Source organism: Ambystoma mexicanum, chromosome 6q (assembly GCF_040938575.1).
Source record: "Ambystoma mexicanum isolate Mex_15411 chromosome 6q, UKY_AmexF1_1, whole genome shotgun sequence".
Classification (NCBI taxonomy): Eukaryota; Metazoa; Chordata; class Amphibia; order Caudata; family Ambystomatidae; genus Ambystoma; species Ambystoma mexicanum.
The window spans coordinates 1,301,559,707-1,301,581,462 of NC_090937.1; the positions used below are offsets into that span (position 1 = coordinate 1,301,559,707).

General features: G+C 46.0%; 1 protein-coding gene across 2 annotated transcripts in view; it reads right to left on the reverse strand.

The window, feature by feature from the left end:
• The window catches only part of NCAPG (non-SMC condensin I complex subunit G), an 859,779-nt gene that overhangs the window by 709,733 nt on the left and 128,290 nt on the right, over nucleotides 1–21,756 (reverse strand). For both annotated transcript variants that reach the window (XM_069631905.1, XM_069631906.1), the window contains exon 6: nucleotides 2,696–2,780. In XM_069631905.1, coding sequence (XP_069488006.1) covers nucleotides 2,696–2,780 — 85 coding nt within the window. The remainder of the gene's footprint in view (nucleotides 1–2,695; nucleotides 2,781–21,756) is intronic.

Below are 21,756 nucleotides of genomic sequence, written 5' to 3' on the forward strand. Positions count from 1 at the left end.
TGAGAAAAGCACAGCTAAAAAAAAAAAAAACAGAGATAAGTACCCCAACTCTAATCCTGTTGCAGCAATGCAGAACCTGGGTTCCCTGAGCCTCAGTCGGGGGTGGGGTGGCAAGACGAAGGACGTCGGCAGCTAATGGCACTTTTCAGATCAGCGGCACTTCGTGGTTTCAGCGCTCGGTAACCAGCACCACTGCGGATCTCAGATACCGGCTGGGCTTCCTTCACTCCTTGGGGCCTGCACTCTTGTGAGGGGACTCAAGCTCTGGTCGTCCTGCTACTGGAGGATCCTTTGGCGACTTCTTGAGCTTCTGGCCAGATTGCAGACATTGCACTCGACTACGGATTTCCCAGCCCCTGGCACTTGGTTCTTGCAGCAGTGAAGTAGTACAGCCAATCAGGGAAGATGGTCCAGTGGAGTTCGTCTCTGTGTTAGTTGGTCCCACTGACCCAAGGGAAGAAGTTGTCCCGTCCCTTCTGAAGCTTCCATTGTCGATCAGAATAAGGAGTTTCAGCACAGCAGCAGGGCTTCACCAGGCAATTCAAAGGTCTAGTAGGATACAGAAAGCTTCATTCACGGTTTCTTTGTCGGGCGTTTCTCCCAGTGGTCGACTCTCACTGTACTCCCAAAACACTCGCCTTTTAAGCAGGTTTCCCCCATTCATGCACAGCCTACGATGTCAATCAGGACTGGCTGTATTCAGGCATTCCTAGAGACAAAGGACCAAAACTGACTCCCATTAGAATTATGAGCAAGGCTGAAAGGCGAGTTCCTAGACGATATGATGGAAGTGTTCACAAAAAGGAAAAAAAGGGAGTGTGCCGAGAGATTTAAAGGAGGCCACGATCATGGTCATCCCTAAGAGGGTAAAACTAGGGACCAATGTGGGTCTTAGGGATCCATAGCCCCATTTAAACCGAAACCAAAATCTTGGATAAAGTGCTGGATAACCAGCTTCAAAACATACTACCAGAAATATTCAAATAAGGCCAGTGTGGGTTTATACCGAATAGATCCAAAAGGATGAATATCAGGAGTCTTTACATGACCATTAGAATGGCCAAAAGGCTACAATACCTGTTAGACATATTATCCTTGGATGCACAAAAGTCATTTGATTCGATCAAACGGAAACACATGTGATATTTTGATATACAGGATAAAATGGAATTCGAAGACTATTACACCAGATGGGTGAAACTTCTATATGTAACCTAAAGCTAGAGTTAAAGTGAACAGTCTCAGACAGATTCAGATCAGAAAGGGGGAATGGACAGAGTTGCCCAGTCTCCGATGCTATTCGGATTGCTCTATGCAGAAAAAATCTTATTCTACTTGACCAATCCAGAGAGATCTATACTCAGGGCAACGGCTATATTAAAGTAATTTGCGGGTCTAAAAATAAATTGAGAAAAACCTATACACTATCCAATTGCCTAGATGGAAGGGTGTGTAGGGGATGGGGGATGGAGTAGGGGCAATAGGAGGGGACCTTTGTTGCTGCTGAAAACATCATGCTGCTGAAAACATCAGGAACAGGATTACCCTACTTAGGCATTTTCGTACAGAAGGATGACAAACATTTTAATGAATGGAACCTCACTCCAGCCAACAAACACTTTTGAGATTGACATGAAGCACTGGTGCACCCTGCAGCTTTCGCTACTGGGAATTACAGCTTTGTATAAGATGGTCACAATTGTAAAACTCTTAAACACAGTACAGCCTACCCCAAGACCAGGGGTGTTGCTAGGTCTGGAAAAGATCAGGGCCTAAACTAATGTCGGCACTGGTGGGACTCGGGGCTAGCTAGCATTTTGGTTGTAGCACCTGAGCTATCTGGGGCTACAACCGAAAGACCCGGGGCCATAGTCCCCTCAGCCGCCCTCTAGCAACGCCTCTGCCCAAGACAGATAACGAATGAGTAGACAAAATCATTAGGGAATTCCTGTGGCAGAACAAAACACCTGGGTAAGACTGGAAAAATGTTACAATTCGCAATGGGCGGGTGGTATCAGACTCCCAAATTTAAAATATTACTGGGCCTCCAATTCATCGTTGTGAATGGGTGGAAATACCTTAATGCAACAACGCATTAGTCGACATAGAATTGCAAATGCTAGGTAGGAATGGCTGGGAAACAATTTTATACCAGGGTAACAAGACTGGAAATCATACACAGCACAAGGATAGTTGCAATGGTTTGGGTACGAGGCTTGTATATTACTAGGTTGGGATAAGAGGCTCACATTAGCGTCCCCACTATGAAAGGAGCCTAGGTAGATAATGTGATTGCCTTTAGGCCTTCACGAACAGTCGATTAGGAATTAGACAGTAGGGGTCAATAAGCTCTAGCTACTAAACTGAGGAATAACGACGCCTGGGCTAAGGTCGAAAATGTTTAGTGGAGCCGAGAGTTGGGCACAGACCTAGTGCCCCCTGTCTGATTATTCAATAGAAATCCTTGAACTATCACTAGCAGTTGGAGTGCTCTTTGGGCCATAAGTGACAGTACATAAAAGGAGATTGCAGTATCTGTGTTTAATGACCTCTGCTCAAGTCTAATTCTCCCTCTTACTATGGTGGTGTACCTTCTCTAGCATAAACAAATGCTACTGTTCATCCTACAGACAAGAAAGCTCAGACACAAGAATACCATTATCTAGATTACAGTTGCATAGTAACATTTTCTTACCTGATCTGTCATTAAGTCCTTGCTGCAAGAGTTTCACTCTCTGGGCTATAGACAAAGCTCTCATATGAACCTTCTCTGCAAGAACCTTAAAAAGTCAGAGAAATTAAACCGTGAGAAATTGATCTAAAAAAAAAGCGGACTCTACAATCCAACATATACATTAAAAGAAATGTCATTCAAAGATGCAATGATCAGGGCACTTCTCCAATGCATGATGAATGTGGGTTAACAATGGTGCGTCAATGGGAGAAAATAGTGGGTGGTACTGAACGAACAAACAGTTTATGCAGCATATGTAGAAGACACAAATATCAAACAATACCCTTGTGCCTCAAGCTTATGGTTCAAGAGTGAGCCCCCCTCAGTGTATCCTAGCATGACAATCCCACACTTCTTTCTACTAATCCAACAGTAAGCAAAACAACTTTGCCATTAATGGATTAACAATTTCTTTGGTCTCCTTTATCTAAAAGGTCTTGACTAGCTGGACAATTAATATCAATGAGACTTTGGCAACCGTCATTACTATTGGTTGTGCTCTCGCCTTAGTATGTGATGTCGAGAGGCAAATGACTGCGTCATTCATTGCATCAGCCCCTCGCCCGCCTCGATATAGAAAAGAAAAGTGTGCATCGTTTAAGGCATCCGCCCCCTCTTGACGCCCTTACTACAGATACAAGAGACGTTATTCACCAAGGCAACCTTATCCTGGATCAGTCAAAGAAGAAATGGACTTGCAACCTCTAACAAAAATGGGCATGCTGTAACCAACGTGATGAGAGCAACTGATATCACTACACACATAGAGGCACTAGACACGAAGCAGATATGCACCCACAACAAAGACGCACGAACACTAGGTCAAACTTGCATTTCAACCTCAAGAATGTTACCTGCACCAATAGACACTAGAACACACATATTCAATACATATGCTGAAACGCAAGGCAAAATAAACAACATGTAAAGCTTGCTTAGTATAGAAACGCAACGCAACAGTGACGAGTGGCCATTTTGGAAAAAAAGATAGGCAGCACAGCCACGTTCGAGTGAATGGGAAGCATTGGCGAAACCTTCAAGCTGCAGGGGTACCCGACTCGCTGAATTAGCAGAAAATACAGACACAAGCAAACCAGACAATAGCTGCACAACCCCTGCCAAGGTTACTGTGGAAAAGGGAGGTTTGGACTGGCACTGAAAAGAACAGAAGATAATATTTCCCAAGTGAAAGACACATTTGTCTTAGATCAAGTAAAGAAAAACAGCCCTTGAAAGTCAGGTGCTCACTTATCAGGGCTTAATATTGAAAAGAAAGTAGCTCAAACAAGTCTCCAGTGGTCAGGCAGGAAGGACACCCGCATTAATAAGGGCTCAAATCCTAGGAAATGAAGAGCAGAATAATTCAAAATGTAGTCTCCACACACGTGACTTCTAGTTGGAGAATAGTAGCCATTTATTGGCCCCAGGGACAGTTAGGCTTAGGCCTTCACACCCCTCGAGTTCTCAGGACAAAGATACAAGACAATGCCAAATTCAACGTTAAAAGTTCTAGCTTGTAGCCTAGAGAATCCAAAATAGTATCCTTATTGGGAAAAGCATCACCTTGGTGCCGCTCCCCCAGGCCACTATTGTTGCGCATGTACTGATAACCTGCCAATTTGCCATGGTTGGTGAAGTTCATGCCAACCAATCCCGCTCTCAAATACAGCCAACTTGCAACTGTTGCAGAGTGTTAGGGAGAATTCTCTTATAAGGCTAATTTCCCAAACCTAGTGAGTCCCCCAGCAGCTTTGCTGGATTTTTGGGGTTTGTTTTATTCTCCTGCTAAGAGTGAGACTCTTTTCCTCCCACTCTTTAGGCATGATTTAAGGTATGTCTTTGACTTTGTGTGCTTATGGGCTATGGGGTCTTTTACTCCATAGGGTATCATCTGTTTTTCATGTGCGTTACACACACCCTCAGTGCAGTAACACAGGGGTGTCATAGTGACCCCCAAAAATAGACTCCATACCCTGGGACTGACTACTGTCAGAGGGCATGTAAAGTCACCATTGACTTTACTAGTCCAAAATTGTGAACAGAACCAGTACAAACCATCATATTGTGGACGTTTCTGGAAGGGGTTAATTCGATCGCCCCATGGTCTGTTTTCAAGGGGCACTGTCCAGTCCCCCCCCTTGTCGAGTTTCTGGCTGGTGGCAGTGGTTACCACGCAAAATATTGCACCGGAATATTTCCTATGGGATTTTCGCATCGATTTTAAACACACCACTTTTTGGTGCAAAGTTAAAGATACCGCCGGTTTATTTATTTAATATTAAATCCACGGGTGGGTCTTTTTGCCAGAACTCTCTTCTAAAATGGCGTTCGTGCCAGTCTCTGTAACTCCAACCAAGGTCGAGCCCTTTCTTCCACTTTTTGGCGGGCTTCTCAACAGAAGCCCTTCAAATGGTGCCACTCTGTCTGCGGGTCAACAGGATGTGTGGGGAGGGGAATTGGCACCCTGGACTGCGTTGCTTTAGCAACTCAAGTCACACTCTATTCTGATTGGCCCAGTAGTGAGCCGCCCAGCTCACCACTTAGCATGTTTGAGTGACAGCTAGGCTGTTGAATGGGGTTTTTTCTGCATAAAAGCAGGGCTTTTGGGACTGGAACTTCAGAAGTCGCCACAGGACCTAAGAAATCCGAAGAGGGAAGAAACTGAGCCATCTGCAACGACAACACCACCGGTGGAGCCCTGCTGCAACGACCTCACCACTTTCCCGACGACAAGAGGAGATGTTCTGCTGGAAGAGTCTTCTCCCTCTGAGCTGGTGGGATCAACCAGTTTGCCACTTCGCCTTCCAAAGACGTCTCTTGGTCGACTCGCCCGTGCCAAGCACCCCGGCGACCGGATAGCCAAGCTTCACCACTTTGACCGCGAATAAAAGGAACGCACCTTTTACCGACGAACTCCGCGGCTGTTCTCTTCCCTGGGCAGTGCAACGACTACAAGGTTCCTCCTCGACAAGATCTTCTCTTCCGCTGGTCGAATCCACGACTTGCATCCACTGCCAGGAACAACTGCCGCCGCTGGAGCTTCCTCTCTCTTTAAGGTACTGTGTTCCACCTGGCCTCCCTTTCTTCGGATTGCTAAAGGTCACCCTTAAATCCTTGGCTTTCCAACTGGGTTGGCTCCAGACCTTCTAACTTTACTTCTCGAATCATCCCAACCTTCTTTGAACACTCTGCAAAGACTTAGTGCATGTTAAACCGTGTGATGCTGGGCACATTTCGCTTTGCTCCATTTAAAGTGGGCCTGGCCTATGAACTTTGGCTCTACAGTGTATACTGCCTTCACTGACTTGCTTTGGACTTAGAAAAGTGTTGGGAATAGTTTTATTTTTATGCTCTGCCTTTTTCTCTCCCTTTAGCTTAACTATTGGAGTGCCATCTAGGTTACGCGCTCACATCTGTTTTAACAAATAGTGATGTTTTAACTCTGACTTGTCTAATAGTTATCAAGGGAGGTGTTTATACTTTATCTGACTGTGTTTTAACTTGCTTTTGATTTAGAGTGCTAGTGTATTACCTAAAGTGTTTTAAATAAATAATTATATACTTTTGATACAAAGCTTGGGTCAGTGTGTGCTTGTTCAACTGTGTTTTTGCCCTATTGTGTATACTCTATATACTGCCTTACTCTTCTTAAGAGAAGTCTGACTGCTCAGCCACAGCTACCAGGTAAATCTGGGTGGTGCAGACTGCTACCAATTGGGTTTACTGCTTATTCCTGTAGTCGTAATCTTTTTGCAGTGTTCCCCAAGGGAACTGCACAGGATTCTGCCTAACACAGTAGGCAATCGCTCATTGTTTTGATGATGTATTTGACCTGTAATCTGTTTAGAGGTGGTCTGAGCTGTGGCCAGTGGATAAAGTAACAGCCAATGATGACCTAAACCATATATAAAACATAAATAGATTATTCTTCAACCAATTCCTCGACCTCGTTTTTGTAATCAAGGGCGAGATGCGACGTATGTTAATCCTTTAACCCCTTAAGTGCCAAGGACGAGGTATCTCGTCCTTGGAATTCCCTCCAGGGTGCCAAGGACGAGATAGCTTGACCTTTTCAGCGCTGTTTTTAGCGATTCCTGCAAAGCAGGGATAGCTCAAAACTGTAATCCAACCCCCGGGCTACGTGAGGGGGAGGTCCCCCCTCACTGCCAGGGGGCTACATTACCTTCAGTTCCCGTCGGCGTGCGTAAAGCACGCCGGCGTGAAACAAAGTAAATTCACTGCGGCAGCCATTTCGGGCTGCCGCGGTGAAGAGAGAAGGTGAGTGCCCTTCTCCCTCTGCCTCAATCTCCGGCTGTATTTCAAGCCAGAGATCGAGGCAGGTGTCATTGGAAAGGGGAGATTCTCCCCTTTCGAACGACACCATTTGTGTAAGCATTGCTGCTCACGGATCGGGAGCAGAGCGCTCGATCCGTGGGCAGCAATGCCACTAGACACCAGGGATATCTTTTGAAAGCAGAGAGAGGGGGCTGCTTACTAGGTAAGCGTCCCACTCCCCGCCCCCCTCTGCCCCCCGAGGCCCCCCCCGGGACCCCAAAGCATGGGGCCACATGTATGGAGAACCCTGGGGGAAGATGAGTGACCATCTGCCCCCACGGGTGGGGGGCATATGAAAGAAAAACCACAATGGGACGGGGATTGGGGACCACTAGCCACCACAGATTCTTTTTAGGACATGAAAGGGTGGTGGCCCTCTCCCTCCCTCCCACGCCAAGTGGAAAGGGGGGACCCCTTGTCACCCTCCATGGGGGGCAGATTACTCACCCCAGGTAGGAGTACATAAGGTGGCCCCCCATCCAATGGGGTGGGGGCCACCAGGAAAGTGTGGGCAGGCCCATCAAACGATGGGGCCTGCAGGGTAGGGCCCCCCGTGGGGCAGATGGGAGTCCATCTGCACCTAGGGAAGGGGGGAAGGGAGAAAATAAAAAATATATCATGGCTGGTGTTGGGGGGAGTGCCCCTCCTGTGCGCTATCCCCTCCACCCAAAATGTAAAGGGGTTGTCCCCCCCACCCAAAATGGACTTGGGGTCATGTCATGCAGCCCTCCCTGGGGGCAGTTATCTGCTCTTAGGAAGGGGCATGTAACCCCAGGGAGGGCTGCATGAGATGCCCCCTCCTGCATTTGGTGTGGGGTGGTGGGGAAGAGGGTCACCCCCCATTGCATTAGAACATTACCTGGAGGTTTAGGGTGCCCCTCAGCTCCCCCTAAAGGGCAGCCTGCCATTTTGAATTTTTTTGTTTACCAAAATTTGCCTTGGTGTAGAGGGGCACATTGGTGTGCCAAACTGGCCCCAGGGTGCCCAAACCTTACTGCCCCACCCACTGGGGGGGCCTGTCCCACAATTTGTGGTGGCCCTCTCCCCCCACCCCAAATGGAGGGGGGGGGGGGTGTACCTCATGCAGCCATTTGTAGGAGGCCCAGGGGGGTGAAGGGGGAGAGGGCCACCAAAAAGTTTGGTTTTTTATTAGTCTATGGTTAGGGCCCACTGTCAATGGAGTGGGTGAGACTGGGGCTGGATTGTTGATGGTGTGGGTGGGAATGGGCCGTCCGGGCAGATATTTTGGTGTGCTGGGACACAATTGCAGGGGCAGGCCACAAATTGCCCCCCATGCCAGCGGAACATTGGTGTTTCCCTGGGAGCAGATGCCTCCCATGTGGTTTGCCCGTCTGCAAGTCCATGCTCCACCTCTGGCTGTGCTACGTTACAGATGTCACCTCCGGGAAGGAATGGGGATCCTGCCGGGGCCCCCTGGAGCTGCCGCTGTGCCGCATGGTACATGGATGTCCAAGGCCAGGGACATCACCTCCAATCGTCCTGGAGTTGCGGCTGGGCTGCATTACAGCTTTTCCCTTCGGGAAGGTATTGGAATACTGCCGGGACTTCCTGGTGGGGAGAAGCTGTAACGCAGAGCAACCAGAGCACCGGCAAAGTCGGCGGTAATATCCCTGGTCTTGGGCAGCGTTCTCCCATGTGGGTCTTTGCTGGGGGTTCTGGGTAACCAGAAGTCAGACCTCTGCGGATTCCCACGGTTGTCCCCTTTTCAGAAATGCATGGGGTTCCCGGTTTTCCTTGCTGGCTTCGACACCCTAGACCCAAATCTGTAGGTTGCCCACATGAACAAAATGTGCTGTGCCGAAAGGCTTGGGGTTACCAATGGGTTACCCTTTTCCTTTTGCGCCCCGGTAGGTGCACCCACACATGTGAGGCGCCGTTTTCGTCGGGACAGGTGTGTGGACGCGGGAAGGAAGGCCATGTGTTGTTGGCGGTGTGTTTTGGTGGGTGAGCCGAGTGAAATGTGCGGAAATTGGGTTTTTTTTGCCACATTTCAGACTTTTCCAGGGTTTCTGGGTAATACATTCTGGGCCGATTTGCGCAAGTCAGAGCTCTGCGGATTCCCACAGGTGTCCTCTTTTCAGAAATGCATAGGGTTCCCCGTTTTCCTTGGTGGCTTGGACACCCGAGGCCCATAACTGTATGGTGTGCCCATCTGCAAAAGTCGTGAAATTCAGCTGTCAGAAAAGACTTGGGTTAGGGGGGTTTTAGGCTTTACCCTTGGCGCCCAGGTAGGTGCACCCACACGTGAGGTACCGTTTTCATCGGACACCTGTGGGAACGCGGGAAAGTATGACATTTGTTGTGTTTGTGTGGTTTTCATAACGTTTCAACTCATTTGCTGGTGCCCTTTGTCACACAACCCTTTCATTTCCCAAATGTGCCCTACATTTAGTCGCTGCTTTAGGCACCATACACGTTTGTAACCTGCACAAGTCACTTACCCTTGTAAAGGTCTGCCTGTACTCTTTAAAAAAAGGTATGCTTGCCGTTCCTCACCACATTGGTTTTTTCGATTTACACATGCTAAGTACGTCTGTTCAGGCCGTAGGCATAAAACTTGTTTTGTGAAACACTACAAAAAAATGTGTGATTTACTAACTGCAAGAGTCGGGGGAATGTATCGGAGCATTGTTTTTCTCAAAATTCATAGAAGCCATTGCCGTACCAAGCCAACCATGTCCACCACATACCTTTTTTTGGGTCATTTTCCTGCTTTTTCCTAAACTATGGTATTTTCGCCTACCTAGTTGTTGCCCGACCTGTGCAAATCACCCCTTCCTAAACTTTGAATTTTGTCTACTTTTCAGAATTGTATGCCTTTCTGTCCTCCAATTCGGCTTTCCTACCCTTTTCTTCCATTCCGTCCACGCACGCCCAATTGTCAAAAATGGGCAAAATCGCCTACCTTTCAAAAAACAGTTGACAACCACATCAAAATATTTGTTTTTGGTTTCCAATTAACCTGTTCCTGAAAGCTAGGAAATTGGGGAATTCAGCACAGCAAACCATTTGTTCCTAGCAAGGAAAGGAAAAAAAACACAGGCTTCTTTGTACATCATTTTATTGACATTTTTTGAAAAAGCACACGTTTTTCGCCCTTTTTGGTTATTTTCTCTCACCCCCCCCTACAGCAACCTAGGATTCCTGGGTGGAGTTAGACCGCCTACATGTGGGAAAAGAAAAAAAAAGGGGGCCAAATTTGGCCGAGATATCTCATGCAACAAAAAAGTTACAAGGCATTGAATGGCGACATACCGAAATCAACAAAAAAAAGCCTTGGCACTGGGGGGTGTGGGCGGCACATGGCACTTAAAGGGTTAAACGGTTGTCAAGCATGAGAAGAACTGAGTGCGTGAAACCATTTGGATTTACTGCTATCCCTGCTTTATCCTGATCGTTAATAAAATAGGCCTTTGTGAATTACCTTGACTCTTCCGCTTTTGGGCATGGGAATTCCCTGGCCCATTTGTCCCACTCCGTGCTGGGGATGTCCTGCCCTTGTTTACATATGGTAGCAGAGCTGGATGGGTCTGTCCAGGCCCTCGGATTTCCGAATTTTCTCCGTTGTGAGCCCGAAAACTGCAGAGTGACCTGGTGAGACCGAAGAATCACACATGAACCTGAGGCGGTCGTCACGGAGCCCCCTTGGTAAAAGCCCTTCCCCCCGATCCCTGCGGGGTGCACCTCAGGGCAAAGGAGACGGGCTGGTTGGGGGTAGATCGGTACTGAAGGCCTCAACTGATCCACAGATATAAGTATTGAGCACAAAATTGGCAAACTTAGGAGGGAGGGATTGGATTGGCCGGTCTATAGTAGAGAACCATAAAATGATAAAGTGTTTATTTATGAGACGATAACTAGGGTCATGGAAGGTGGCGCATTAAACCTCTGAACAAGTACTAAGTTATTGAGAATTAAAAGAGGACACCACACTCCGTCTGGAGTCGTTTTTAGAGATAAGGGGATACCCTGTCTGAAAAGGTCAGGAAGACTGCCTTAGTGTAGGGCTTTTTCTTGTTGTGGTATATTGAGGGGGCACCCATATGTGTAAAAATAGATGGCACCAGTGGGAGAGTGAGCAGTCGTTTAAGTGGTAAGATGGAAGCCTTGTGGATATTGGTTTATATAACAGGAGCACGCAGAGCTTTTGGTTTGGACTCAATGGGCTCAGTCTGGAGCATGGGCATCGTTTGTAGTGCACGCCCAAACAATTGTTGAAGCCTAAAATCTTGGAAAGGAGGTGTAGAAAGTGTTGGAAATGTAAGAAAATATTGTTGATGACAGACAGGAGGAATGAATAAGTAGCAGACCTAAAATAAATAAAGAAAAAATACCTTCAAACCTACTAAGTATTGGCAGTCGAAGAGCTTAACATGCCATTGTGTGAGACACTCCCTTTATGCACCTGTGCAAATCCCTTTCACAGTATAAAATTTAAATTTGTAAGTATAACGCTGAATGGGTTTGTGCGACAATGTTTAGGCTTGGCCCCAGGAAGATAGTCTTTCTAAATCAGTACAGCAACACATGACGAAATTTTCACATGCTGTACGTAAAGGAAAGAAGCTATGGAACAGATTAGCCATTTTAGAGTTAGGGAAAATGTTTGGGGACGAGGTGGAAGAGCCAGCAAAGAGGGAGTGGATGCTTAATCAGCATGAAGGAGGGTGCAGCGCCTTCGGCTCCTCCTCCTCCCCAAAGCATCAATCGGCCAAGCGAATGACAGGGATTTTACCCATTGAAAGAATTAAAAGCAGCGACAGGGTATAATAACTCTGTATATGTGCCCCCAGCTTATTGCAGTGCAGATGCAAGAAAAGGAGCCAAATTAAATTATCAAAAGCTAGTGTCTATGCACAACAAGTATAATGAGCACTGCGAACTACAGGCGAAGCTAACAGACTGAAAAAGAGATGCAAAGACAGAGTGATAAGGAAGGGACGGTGAACACCCTGAATGAGTGGGTGGGAGGACTAATATTGCTTAAATTATATTCGAAAAAAACATCAGCAACAATAAAGACAGAAAAGAAAGCTACAGAGATGCAAGACTAACAGGAAGAAGAGGCACAACAGAAAAGGAGGAAGAAAGAACGGGAGAAAGTAATGAGGTAGTGAAAGACAGGGAAAGGAAATATAGAACAATTAAAAGGAGAAGAAACAAGAAATGAGAAAGTAACTAGAAGAAAGATAAAGTGAGAATAAAAGGGAAAGTGAGAAAACAAAAGGAAGCGAGGGCAAGACAAAAAGCATAGAAGAGAGAAGAAGAATGGGAGAAAGATGGAGCAAAGCAGACGCCTACAACGAAAGAAAGTTCAGAAGATTGTCAAGGAACACATACTTTGAGCGAAGGAGAAAAGTGAGAAGCAGGAACGGTAAAGAGAAAGGAGTTTAGAAAGACGCTTTAGAGAGGTGGAGATCATCATGAAAAATCACTCTCCCAGACAAAGATGAGGGAGCAGCTATACGAAGAAGAGTTGTTGACCTGTACAGAAGTAGTTGAGACAGTGGTGTCATTCGTAAGGTGAAAAGAAGTGCCGTAAGGTTTCCATAGAGAGGAGAACGGAGCATACTGGAAAAAGTATTGCAGGGAGAGTACAGGACAAGCCCTCAAAAATGATTCGATTTCAAGGACAGAAAAGAAGAGGGAAGTGATGAACATTGTAGGGTGAGATCTCCAGATGAGGTAAGGTGTGAAAGTGAAGAGGAGGGCTGGGTGGTGGGGGTGAGGAACACACAAAGCCCCTCCACGGACGTGAACCCAGAGAAAGAGTGGTCCGGTGCGGAAGAACTAGAATGGAAAAACCCGAGCTGGTGGTACACCCCAAGCGTCCAAGAGACGATCGCACAGCCCAGGGGAAGACAACCCCATATGCAAATACGTTTTACCAGGACGAAAGAAAGCAAGCAGGAAAGGTGCCTTCACACGAACGAAGGGCACCACCATATTAAGCACCCAGTGCAGAATTGACAATTTCCATTGTCAGAAAAGGGTCGAGGACGACTGCAATATGTACCATGGCAACGGATGGACAAGGATAATTTAAGATGTAAATTGTAGACTAACATCGGGGGGTGGGCAAGTGGATTTATGAATTACAAAGGATAACATCAGGGATGACGATAGCAGTGGGTGAGAGACAGCAGGAAATATTTTGCGACAGGCAGGGTACCCCTCAGTTACGACCCAGAACACGACTAATGACTGAGCACTGTTTAATAACTGTAGGAAAGAGGTGTCGAGAGCACGTCAGGCATGAGTGCGATCATGACGTGTAAAATCACGTAATCACCCTGTTGCTTACATTCAAGAGATTAAAGAGCGTTGGCATCTCGAGACTCGTGGGAAAGGAAACTAAGCCAGGGCCAGAGATTCAATTGGCTATAGTTCACCATTGTCGATTGTTACAAGAAAAGGCCAGAAAGAAACTTACAGAAAGGAAGGTAGAAGAAGCAAAATTAGTTCAGAAAAAATATTTACGTTTTCAGTGGAAGGAGCCGTGTTGACAAGTGGAGAGGGAGTGGTTACACAAGACATACAGCAAATACAGCCAATGGATGAAGGGAATTTCGCAGGAAGTCAAGAATACAATTATCCACAGGGAAGAGGGTTTGCTCTTAGAGGAAGAGGGGTTGGATTTCAAACTCCACAAGAAGGGGTGGGGGGACCACCCAGACCATTGGGATCGCCTCAGCAATGTTGGACATGTGGGAAAATGGGACACATGGCTCGAGTATGCAGAAGCAGGGAAGGGATGGAACATAATTGGTAGGATCTAAGGGGGGCAACCTATCCTCCACACATCACCATATCAGACACATGCACCACAAATACAGCTACCACATCAGCCACCGATGCAAGCATAACAGTCACTACTACACCCACGATAGGGAGTGTAACCATAGTGTGGGGAATCCCTTCACTGGGACAGGGATGACCGTATACCCATAATAGGACAACCCACAGAATGACTTGATGTGTTCAATCCTATCTCTTAGACCTGACCCACAAGAGGAACCACGGATCGGAGTAACCATAGGAGACAAAACATTTTCCTTACTTCTAGATACAGGGGCGCACAGGTCCTTTGTTAGGAAGGGGAGATACCCAATGTCAGGCATTGCCATGAATGCACAAGGCTTCTCTGTGGCTACAGATTTGGTTCCATTCACAGGCGACTTACCCATTACTGTAGGAGAACATTACCTTTCCATGCCACTATTATACTCCTGCTAGACACCAGTCAACATAATTGGAAGGGATTTGGTGAGTAAACTGAACATGACCATATTATTCACTGACCAAGGTATAGTGTGCTCCACTTCGGGGATTCATTATATGAACACACATGAATTCATATAAGCATTCCTAGGGCAGATAGCACAGCAGGTGTGACCATGGATCCCGAGGTATTCCAATATGGAGTGAACCTCTTACTAGCATGGCTTCCTGTGATAAGGGGCAAGATATTACGGCTACCTGCAGAGTTTTATTCAGGCCAGAAGTGCCCATGGATGAAGAGGAAGGAAATGTTCCCACTAGAGTTAGAAGCAGTCATAGAGAGAGACAAGAGGGTGATTATTCACGGGACTGACGAAGGGAAAGCATTGCAAGCAGTGATCTTATTAGATGAAGGACACAGACTGACCGATTTGACAGATGGGGAACTATTCAGATGATTAATTCTTCATAAGACTCCCGTAATGAGTGAAGATCAAGAACAGGGAAGTGTCACAGAGGATGGCATTGACAAAAAAAGACAGTCATTTTTTCAAGATTTATAGGCACAGATACCAAGCATATGATAGGACATTTTATTTGTATCGCGCTCATACACAAGTGTTTCAGAGCGTGACGAGGCAAGGGAGGGGAACAAGGGAGGACAAAACCACAATCTTACTAGGCCCAGTGACATTGAGAATGTGCAAGTGCAGGGGGTAGGGACGGGGGAAAGTGCAAGGGAGAGGGGAGGAATGGAAAGTGCTGAGCATGGGAAAACAACTGGTAGTGCAGCCAGCAAGTCGGCAAGTGCAAGGTTAAAGCACAGACAAGGGGTGTCTAAGTGCAGGTAAAGGGGCTGTAGCATTACAGATAGACCCAAATGCAAGAGCTGCCAGGAGGCAGTGCGGGTGTGTGGTTTGGTGGCAGGGACCTGGTCCCGAAAATCAGAGGGTAACCAGGAGCCCGTGCGAGGAAGACAGTTCAGCAGGGGAGAGGCAGAGCGAGGGCAGAAGCAAAGAGGAAGGTCTTGAGATGCTTCCGGAAACGAAGATGGTTCTCTACAAGTTTCATAAAGGCAGGGAGGATGTTCTATACTATGAATGAGCAGTCCCTAGGACCAGCCCTACAGATAAGGGGTGTATCGGCCACTTTTGCTCCTGGAAAATAGGCAAATACTCAAAAAAAAAAGTGTAAATGTGGAGTGAAAATACTACCAACAAAAATTAGGAAACAGATACATAGAACTTTCGGCCTCTGCTTTCACCCACACAGCTATGACTATGTTTGGATTAGTAGTACCACTGCAAGAGCTATTATTGTGCTTACCTGATCGGAAGAAGTAAACATCTTTTAATGTGCATGCATATCTAGGTGCATATCTAGGTGCAAAGAAATCATTACAAAAACATTCATGTTTTTCCAGTTAAAACCTATTTTTACTCGCTTAGAAAATACTCCCATTGGGAATTGGACTTACAATTTTACTCCCTAAAAAATCATTTTACTCCCATCTTAAAAATACTCCTCCTAAATCTAATCTGGATCACTGCCTATGAGGTTGGCCTGCTGAAAGGAGTAGGTGCAGCTAAAATCAAATTAAAGCCAGGAGCAATTTTACCAAGAGTGAAACAATATCCCATGTCAAAAGAAGCAGATTAGTGTATTTATGAGACAATATTCACTCTAGTTCAACAGGGCATACTAGTGCCACCGGAATCCCCATGCAATACAGCAGTGTAGTGTACCCAGTGAAAACGTATTCATGATTCACGCCCTCAGGCAGAAAAGTGACCCCTGAAAGACCAGATCATGAAAACACCTCAGACAAAGACAGTGAGGGAGAAGCAACAATTTGTTGGCCTTTGCACTTACAGCAGGGCGTGGGTCTTTGACTACAGTGCATACGTCAGACCCCTTCTAAAAGACTCCATGAAGCCCAAAACAAATAACAGTAACACAGCGTGGTAAGGCAAAATGACAGAGATTTGAAATAACTAAAAGAGGCAATATGTACAGCACCAGTTTTAGGAATCCCAGATTACAAGGCAAAATACTTCCTATTTTTTCATTCAAATGGAGTAGTAATGGCAGCAGTGCTTGCACAGAAGACTATCCTAGGACACAAATCACTAGTATATTACAGTGAGATCCTAGACCCAGTAATGAGAGGCCATTATCCCTGTGAACAATCATTGGTGGCTGCAGCCTTTGCCATTAAGAAATAGGCCATTATTACGATGGGTTGTGAGGTAGCGTTACACGTGGAGCATGCCCGATCACCATTCTTGAAAAACCCAAAAGCACATTGGCCACGCATAGAGCATCTGCTAAGAGTATCTCGAACCCAGCAATTAATGTCAGATGTAGAGTAGTGAACCAAGCAACGTTCATAGCAGTGCCAGTGTAGGAAGGAAATCACGTGCACGACTGCACAAAATACACTGAATGTTATGACGATATACCCCACGTCAGAGAAAATGCCCTTGAAGGGGGGTGAGGGGCAGATCCTTTTCATTGACGGTTCATCTTCAATTGACTAGAATTCAGGGGAAAGGCTCACTTGGACTGCGGTGGTAAAATTTAAACTGAATGGCAAATTCGAAGTAGTGGTGAGTGCAAGACTACCTTTACATTTTTCAGCGCAGGTAGCAGAATTAGTAACGCTTATTGTAGCCTTTAACACGCATGAGGATGAGGAAGTGACAGTATATTCTAACTCTGCCTGCGTGAGGTCAACAGTACATGCAGGACTGTTAAATTGGAAGAGGCAGGGATTCCTGCGTGCAGATGCCAGAGCAGCAATCGCCACTATTGAACAGATTCATAGACGCACTACATCTCCCATTGTCGTGTGCGTAGGCCACACGAGAGGTGGTGATTTCATTTCCTGCGTCAACAAAGCCGCTGACACACAGGCCGAAAATGCAGCATATTTTCCTGAAAGATCTGAATTTGACACGCCACCTAATAATCACACACGAGCATGCTAATGAAAGAAGGCTATAATGCATTACCCATAGTGCAGATCACCGAGATATAGGGACGCGCAGAGGGGGCTCATTGTCCGCCACTAATGCAATTTGGCGGTATAACAGCACCAGCAAACCAGTTATGACCCTTGCATTACTTAAAACCGCGTTAGACCAACTTCACTATCCTGCGCACAAAACAGGAAATTCTTGCAGCTCTGATCTCGGAAGACTGGTTTGTACCCAACTTTGCTGTGCATGTTGCTGGATTTATTGTTAATTGCATTATCTTTCAAACGTTCACGGCGGGGCACACACTGCAAACAGTGAGAGGAGCAATACCCAGTCATACTGGACCCTTCCAGTATTTGCATTCCAATTATGTAGATCTACTCCAAAGTTGTAATGTCTACAGATATATGCTAATGGTCGAATTCCCTTTTTACAGCTGGATCGAATCAAGTCAATGCACAAACCCTGATGCCAGATTCCTTGTACGGGAGGTCTTCCCGAGACAGGGGGTGCAAAGTCCTTCGATATGACAATGGACCACATTTTGTAAACTAATTATTTGAGCACATCGCAATCCTACTGGGTAAGCACACATTTTCCTCAGTTTATCACCCGCAAACAAATGGGAGTTGTGAGCGAGAGTAGCCAAATTAAAAATTACCCGCAAAAACGATGGCTCCATTGCCTACCCTTAGCCAGTTTGTCCTATGCATTCAAATCTGGCTCAGACCATCACTTCCTCAGGAGCAGGAAACGGGACGCCATATGCGCATAACTCTTGCTTCTCCCACTCAACCACAAACTAATGGCTATAATGCCACTGCGGTTTGATACTAAAATGCATGACTACTTGGCTGCTATGACGGCAGGTGTCTCTCTTTTATATCTCAACAGCTGCTAGATCGGCAAGAGGGGTCAAAGAAAAAAATAAAATGAGGAAGTCAGCCAAAAGGTCAATTTTCAAACTTTACTCAAGCCCCCCCGCCTTATATCCTGGTGAATACATTCTTATAAAAATGTTTACCAGGAGCTGCCACAGGCCCAGATTCGAGAGCCCTTTCGTAGTTGAGGAAGGGAAACCTACTGCAATAAGGGTCAAGGAAGACGGGCCTGGCTTCATCTTGGCGACGCCAAACCCTACAAAGTCGAGACCCCCCTGCTGCCAGTCCCCGAAGTTGAAGACTGAGAAGAGGTGACCAGGGTGCAAACGCAATTAGCCACAAGAAGCAGACAGCGATCAGCAAACGAAAATAACTAAGACACCGTCCAATTTTACACTAATAGATAAACAGATCAAATAAACTTTCTCCCCCAAAAGACTTTCCTTCTGTCCTCTTCTTACCTGCATAATAAATGGAAAAAGAATTCAGGGGAGAAGGAGACAAATACTCAATGTTACCATTAAGAGTTATGCTGTTTGCAATTCTTTACTACATATTAGATAGCTACCGTGCTTTCAAACCAAGTAAAGTACCTCTTGTTGCTCTTTACCTAACCCTAAAACAAGGTTCATCTTTGAAAGAATTCTTAAAGCCATAATCATTCAAATTTCTCTTGTAGCTATCAGCATCTTTCAACTCAATATGAAAGTATTAAGTGAAAAAAATGCATATATATTTGCACCTTCTGCTGTCTCCATTTCTTTATTCTTTTTGCATTACGAGAACTGGTCCATTAAAATGTACCCAAACCAGTATACACCAATGTAACCCCAACCCCCATCCCAATGTTGAATGAAGCAACAACCTAGCCTTTCTCTACTACTACTAAACAGATTAAAAGAGAAATGCTAACAATTTCCAACACAAATGCCTATATGGCTGATTCAGCCCAGGTGACCAGTAATGTGTGTTTATGTGTCATTTACACATAATCCAGGTAGGGAGATAAACATCTGATGAGAGCTGTTACGGGTGTTCTCTCATTCCCTATGCCATGAGCACTTCCAGGACTTTTGTGGCCACTGAAATACCAGCAACCAGAGCACATTGCCTAATGCATTTGGCGCTCTGCACAACTAGAGACCAATTTCAAGGTAAATGGGCTACTTTGTGATAGATGTCATAAAAGACGTTCCCCTATGAAGATAGCTACGCAAAAACTATGATGGATGACTACTGGAAAAAAAATAAGAATATATGTTGGACGGCCCAAATAAAGGAGAAACCAAAATAATAGATCAACAAATGTTGTAGGGAGAGAGGGAGAGAGATGGGGAGGAAGGGGGGCGGTGGAGAATGCCTGGGTGTTGAAAAGGAACCCAACTATGGTATACAGACATGTATTTACCTCAGAAGGAAGGGTATAAGGATTGATGGGGTGCAAAGTACAAGCACTCCCGACAGGACCAATAGAGGTGGCACAAACAGAGAATGATGGGGTGCCTTAAAAAATGGGCAGAATAGGCAAAGGTGCTCACTTGGTGAAGAATGAAGCAGGGCCCTTACCCATACAAAATATATGTCTTCACAATAGTGGCCCAATAAATGTTGGAGCAAATGAAGGATACATACGCATAATGAAGATACCGGTATGAAAATTGGTACAGCAGTACTCATGACAACTATTCGGCCTGTGGTTCAAAAGCTGACATGCAACTGCCTCCGAAATTGGGGAAAAATGAGTTCCTTGGTACTAATAAATACAGCAGCTCTGGTCTGGTAATACCCCAGAGTTAGATATAAATTGGTCGTTTTTACAAAATAGATGCAAAACTTTTTTGGCCCGTTAATTTACCCCCCTCCCCGACTCAACCCACCCAGTTCCCAGCAAAATGTGGGCAGGCCAGGCCTCCCCAAAAATGACCCCCCCCCCCAAAAAAAAATGCCAAATGGCTATTAACTTTCACGCACTGTCACTGCACCGTAAAGTCCCTAGGCTCCCCCACCTGGTCTCATCACAGTGTCTCCCTCATCCCATCTTAGTCCAATACCTGGGATCTCCCCACCCTGCTCCCACCACTATGCCATGGCTCCACCCCCATGCTGCTCCCACCACAGACCTTGGACTCTCGCTCCCAGCACAGGCCCACGGCCAGTGGCGGCTGGGGAATTTTTTAAGTCTAGGGACAGATTTCTCCTGGATATGCCATAGTGACCATGCGTAGCAAGGTGAAGCCTGAACCAATCAAAGGGGTTCTGGAGGGGGGCGAGTTCTTTAAAAAACAGAAATTGGGTAAAAAGTCAAAGCATGCGCAAAAGGCAGCGGGGGGGGGGTCAGGGGATAGGCATGTAATTTTTATTGGACATCAGTGATAGATGTCCAGTAAAAAGATACCATCCCTGTCCCCAGGGTCTTAGAACGCCTAACACGCAAAAAACCAAAGTGATTATGTGTGTATGGAAGGTGCTGGGGTCCCCAGGGGGAAAGCATGGTATGTTTTATCAGACATCTATGATAGATGTCCAGTACAAAAATATCATCCCTGTCCCCTGGGCTCCACAGTGCCTCGGAAGGAGAGCTGATTTTGGCAGGTGGGTAGAGGGATTGCGCAACAAAAGCATTTTCAGAAATGTGGTAATTCCTCTCTACCCTAGAGACCTCCAGCTACTTTGCTGGATTTTTGGACTTTTAATTTTCAACCTGTAGAGAGCAAGATCCTTTTTTCCCCACTCTCTCATGTATTTGTGTGTGATTTATACTCTGTGTTTCTTTATAAGTATGGAGTCTGACAACTAAACTAAACAACTAAAGATGATGCCTACTCCATAGGCATCATCTTTACATTGTGTCACACAGCTCCTTCAGTACAGTGGCACAGGAAAGTCTTTCAGATTTCCCCAAGGTTGAAATGTCTTCTCTTGGATAATGTTTCCAAGAGCAGTGAAGTAAAATTGACGTTTACTTGCATTTGTAACTTTCCAGACCTAGCAAACACTATATTACACTAGGGTGCTGGAGGGGTTACTTAGTATGCCTTTGTCTAGTTTGTCATGTAACATTTTTATGTTACCCTTTCCTCGATGAATGGCTGGTGGCAGTGGTTTACTTTTAACTACTGTGGTGTGCTTTTACCGCGGGCTGCGTTTGCAGCTGTAATAAAGCACCCAAGAGTGCCATTTTTGTTAAAATGGCCCCGGTCTTTTTTTGCCATTTCTTTGTGGAAATGTCCTTCTTGAGATTTACTCTGCGCGCCAAACCAGGTTTGGTCCTATTGTTCATTTTGTCTTTGGCGGGATTCACAAGTGAAGCCCGCCTCTGGCTCCAGGGTGTCTGGCAGGGGCAGCAAGTGATGGAGGTGCCTGAAACTCCCTGTGCTTAGTCTCCTAGGAGACACAAATGCACTTTAGGTGATTGGCTGGCTAACTGTCCGGCAAGGACAGCCACCCTGCTGGGTGGCTGATAGCTAGGCTGGAATGAATGGGAGAAACCATCATAAAAGACTAGGCTTTTTGGTTTGGAAGGCAGAGCCGACCACTGGACGAAGGAATCCGAAAAAAGAACTTGGAAGAGAAGCCTGCTGCA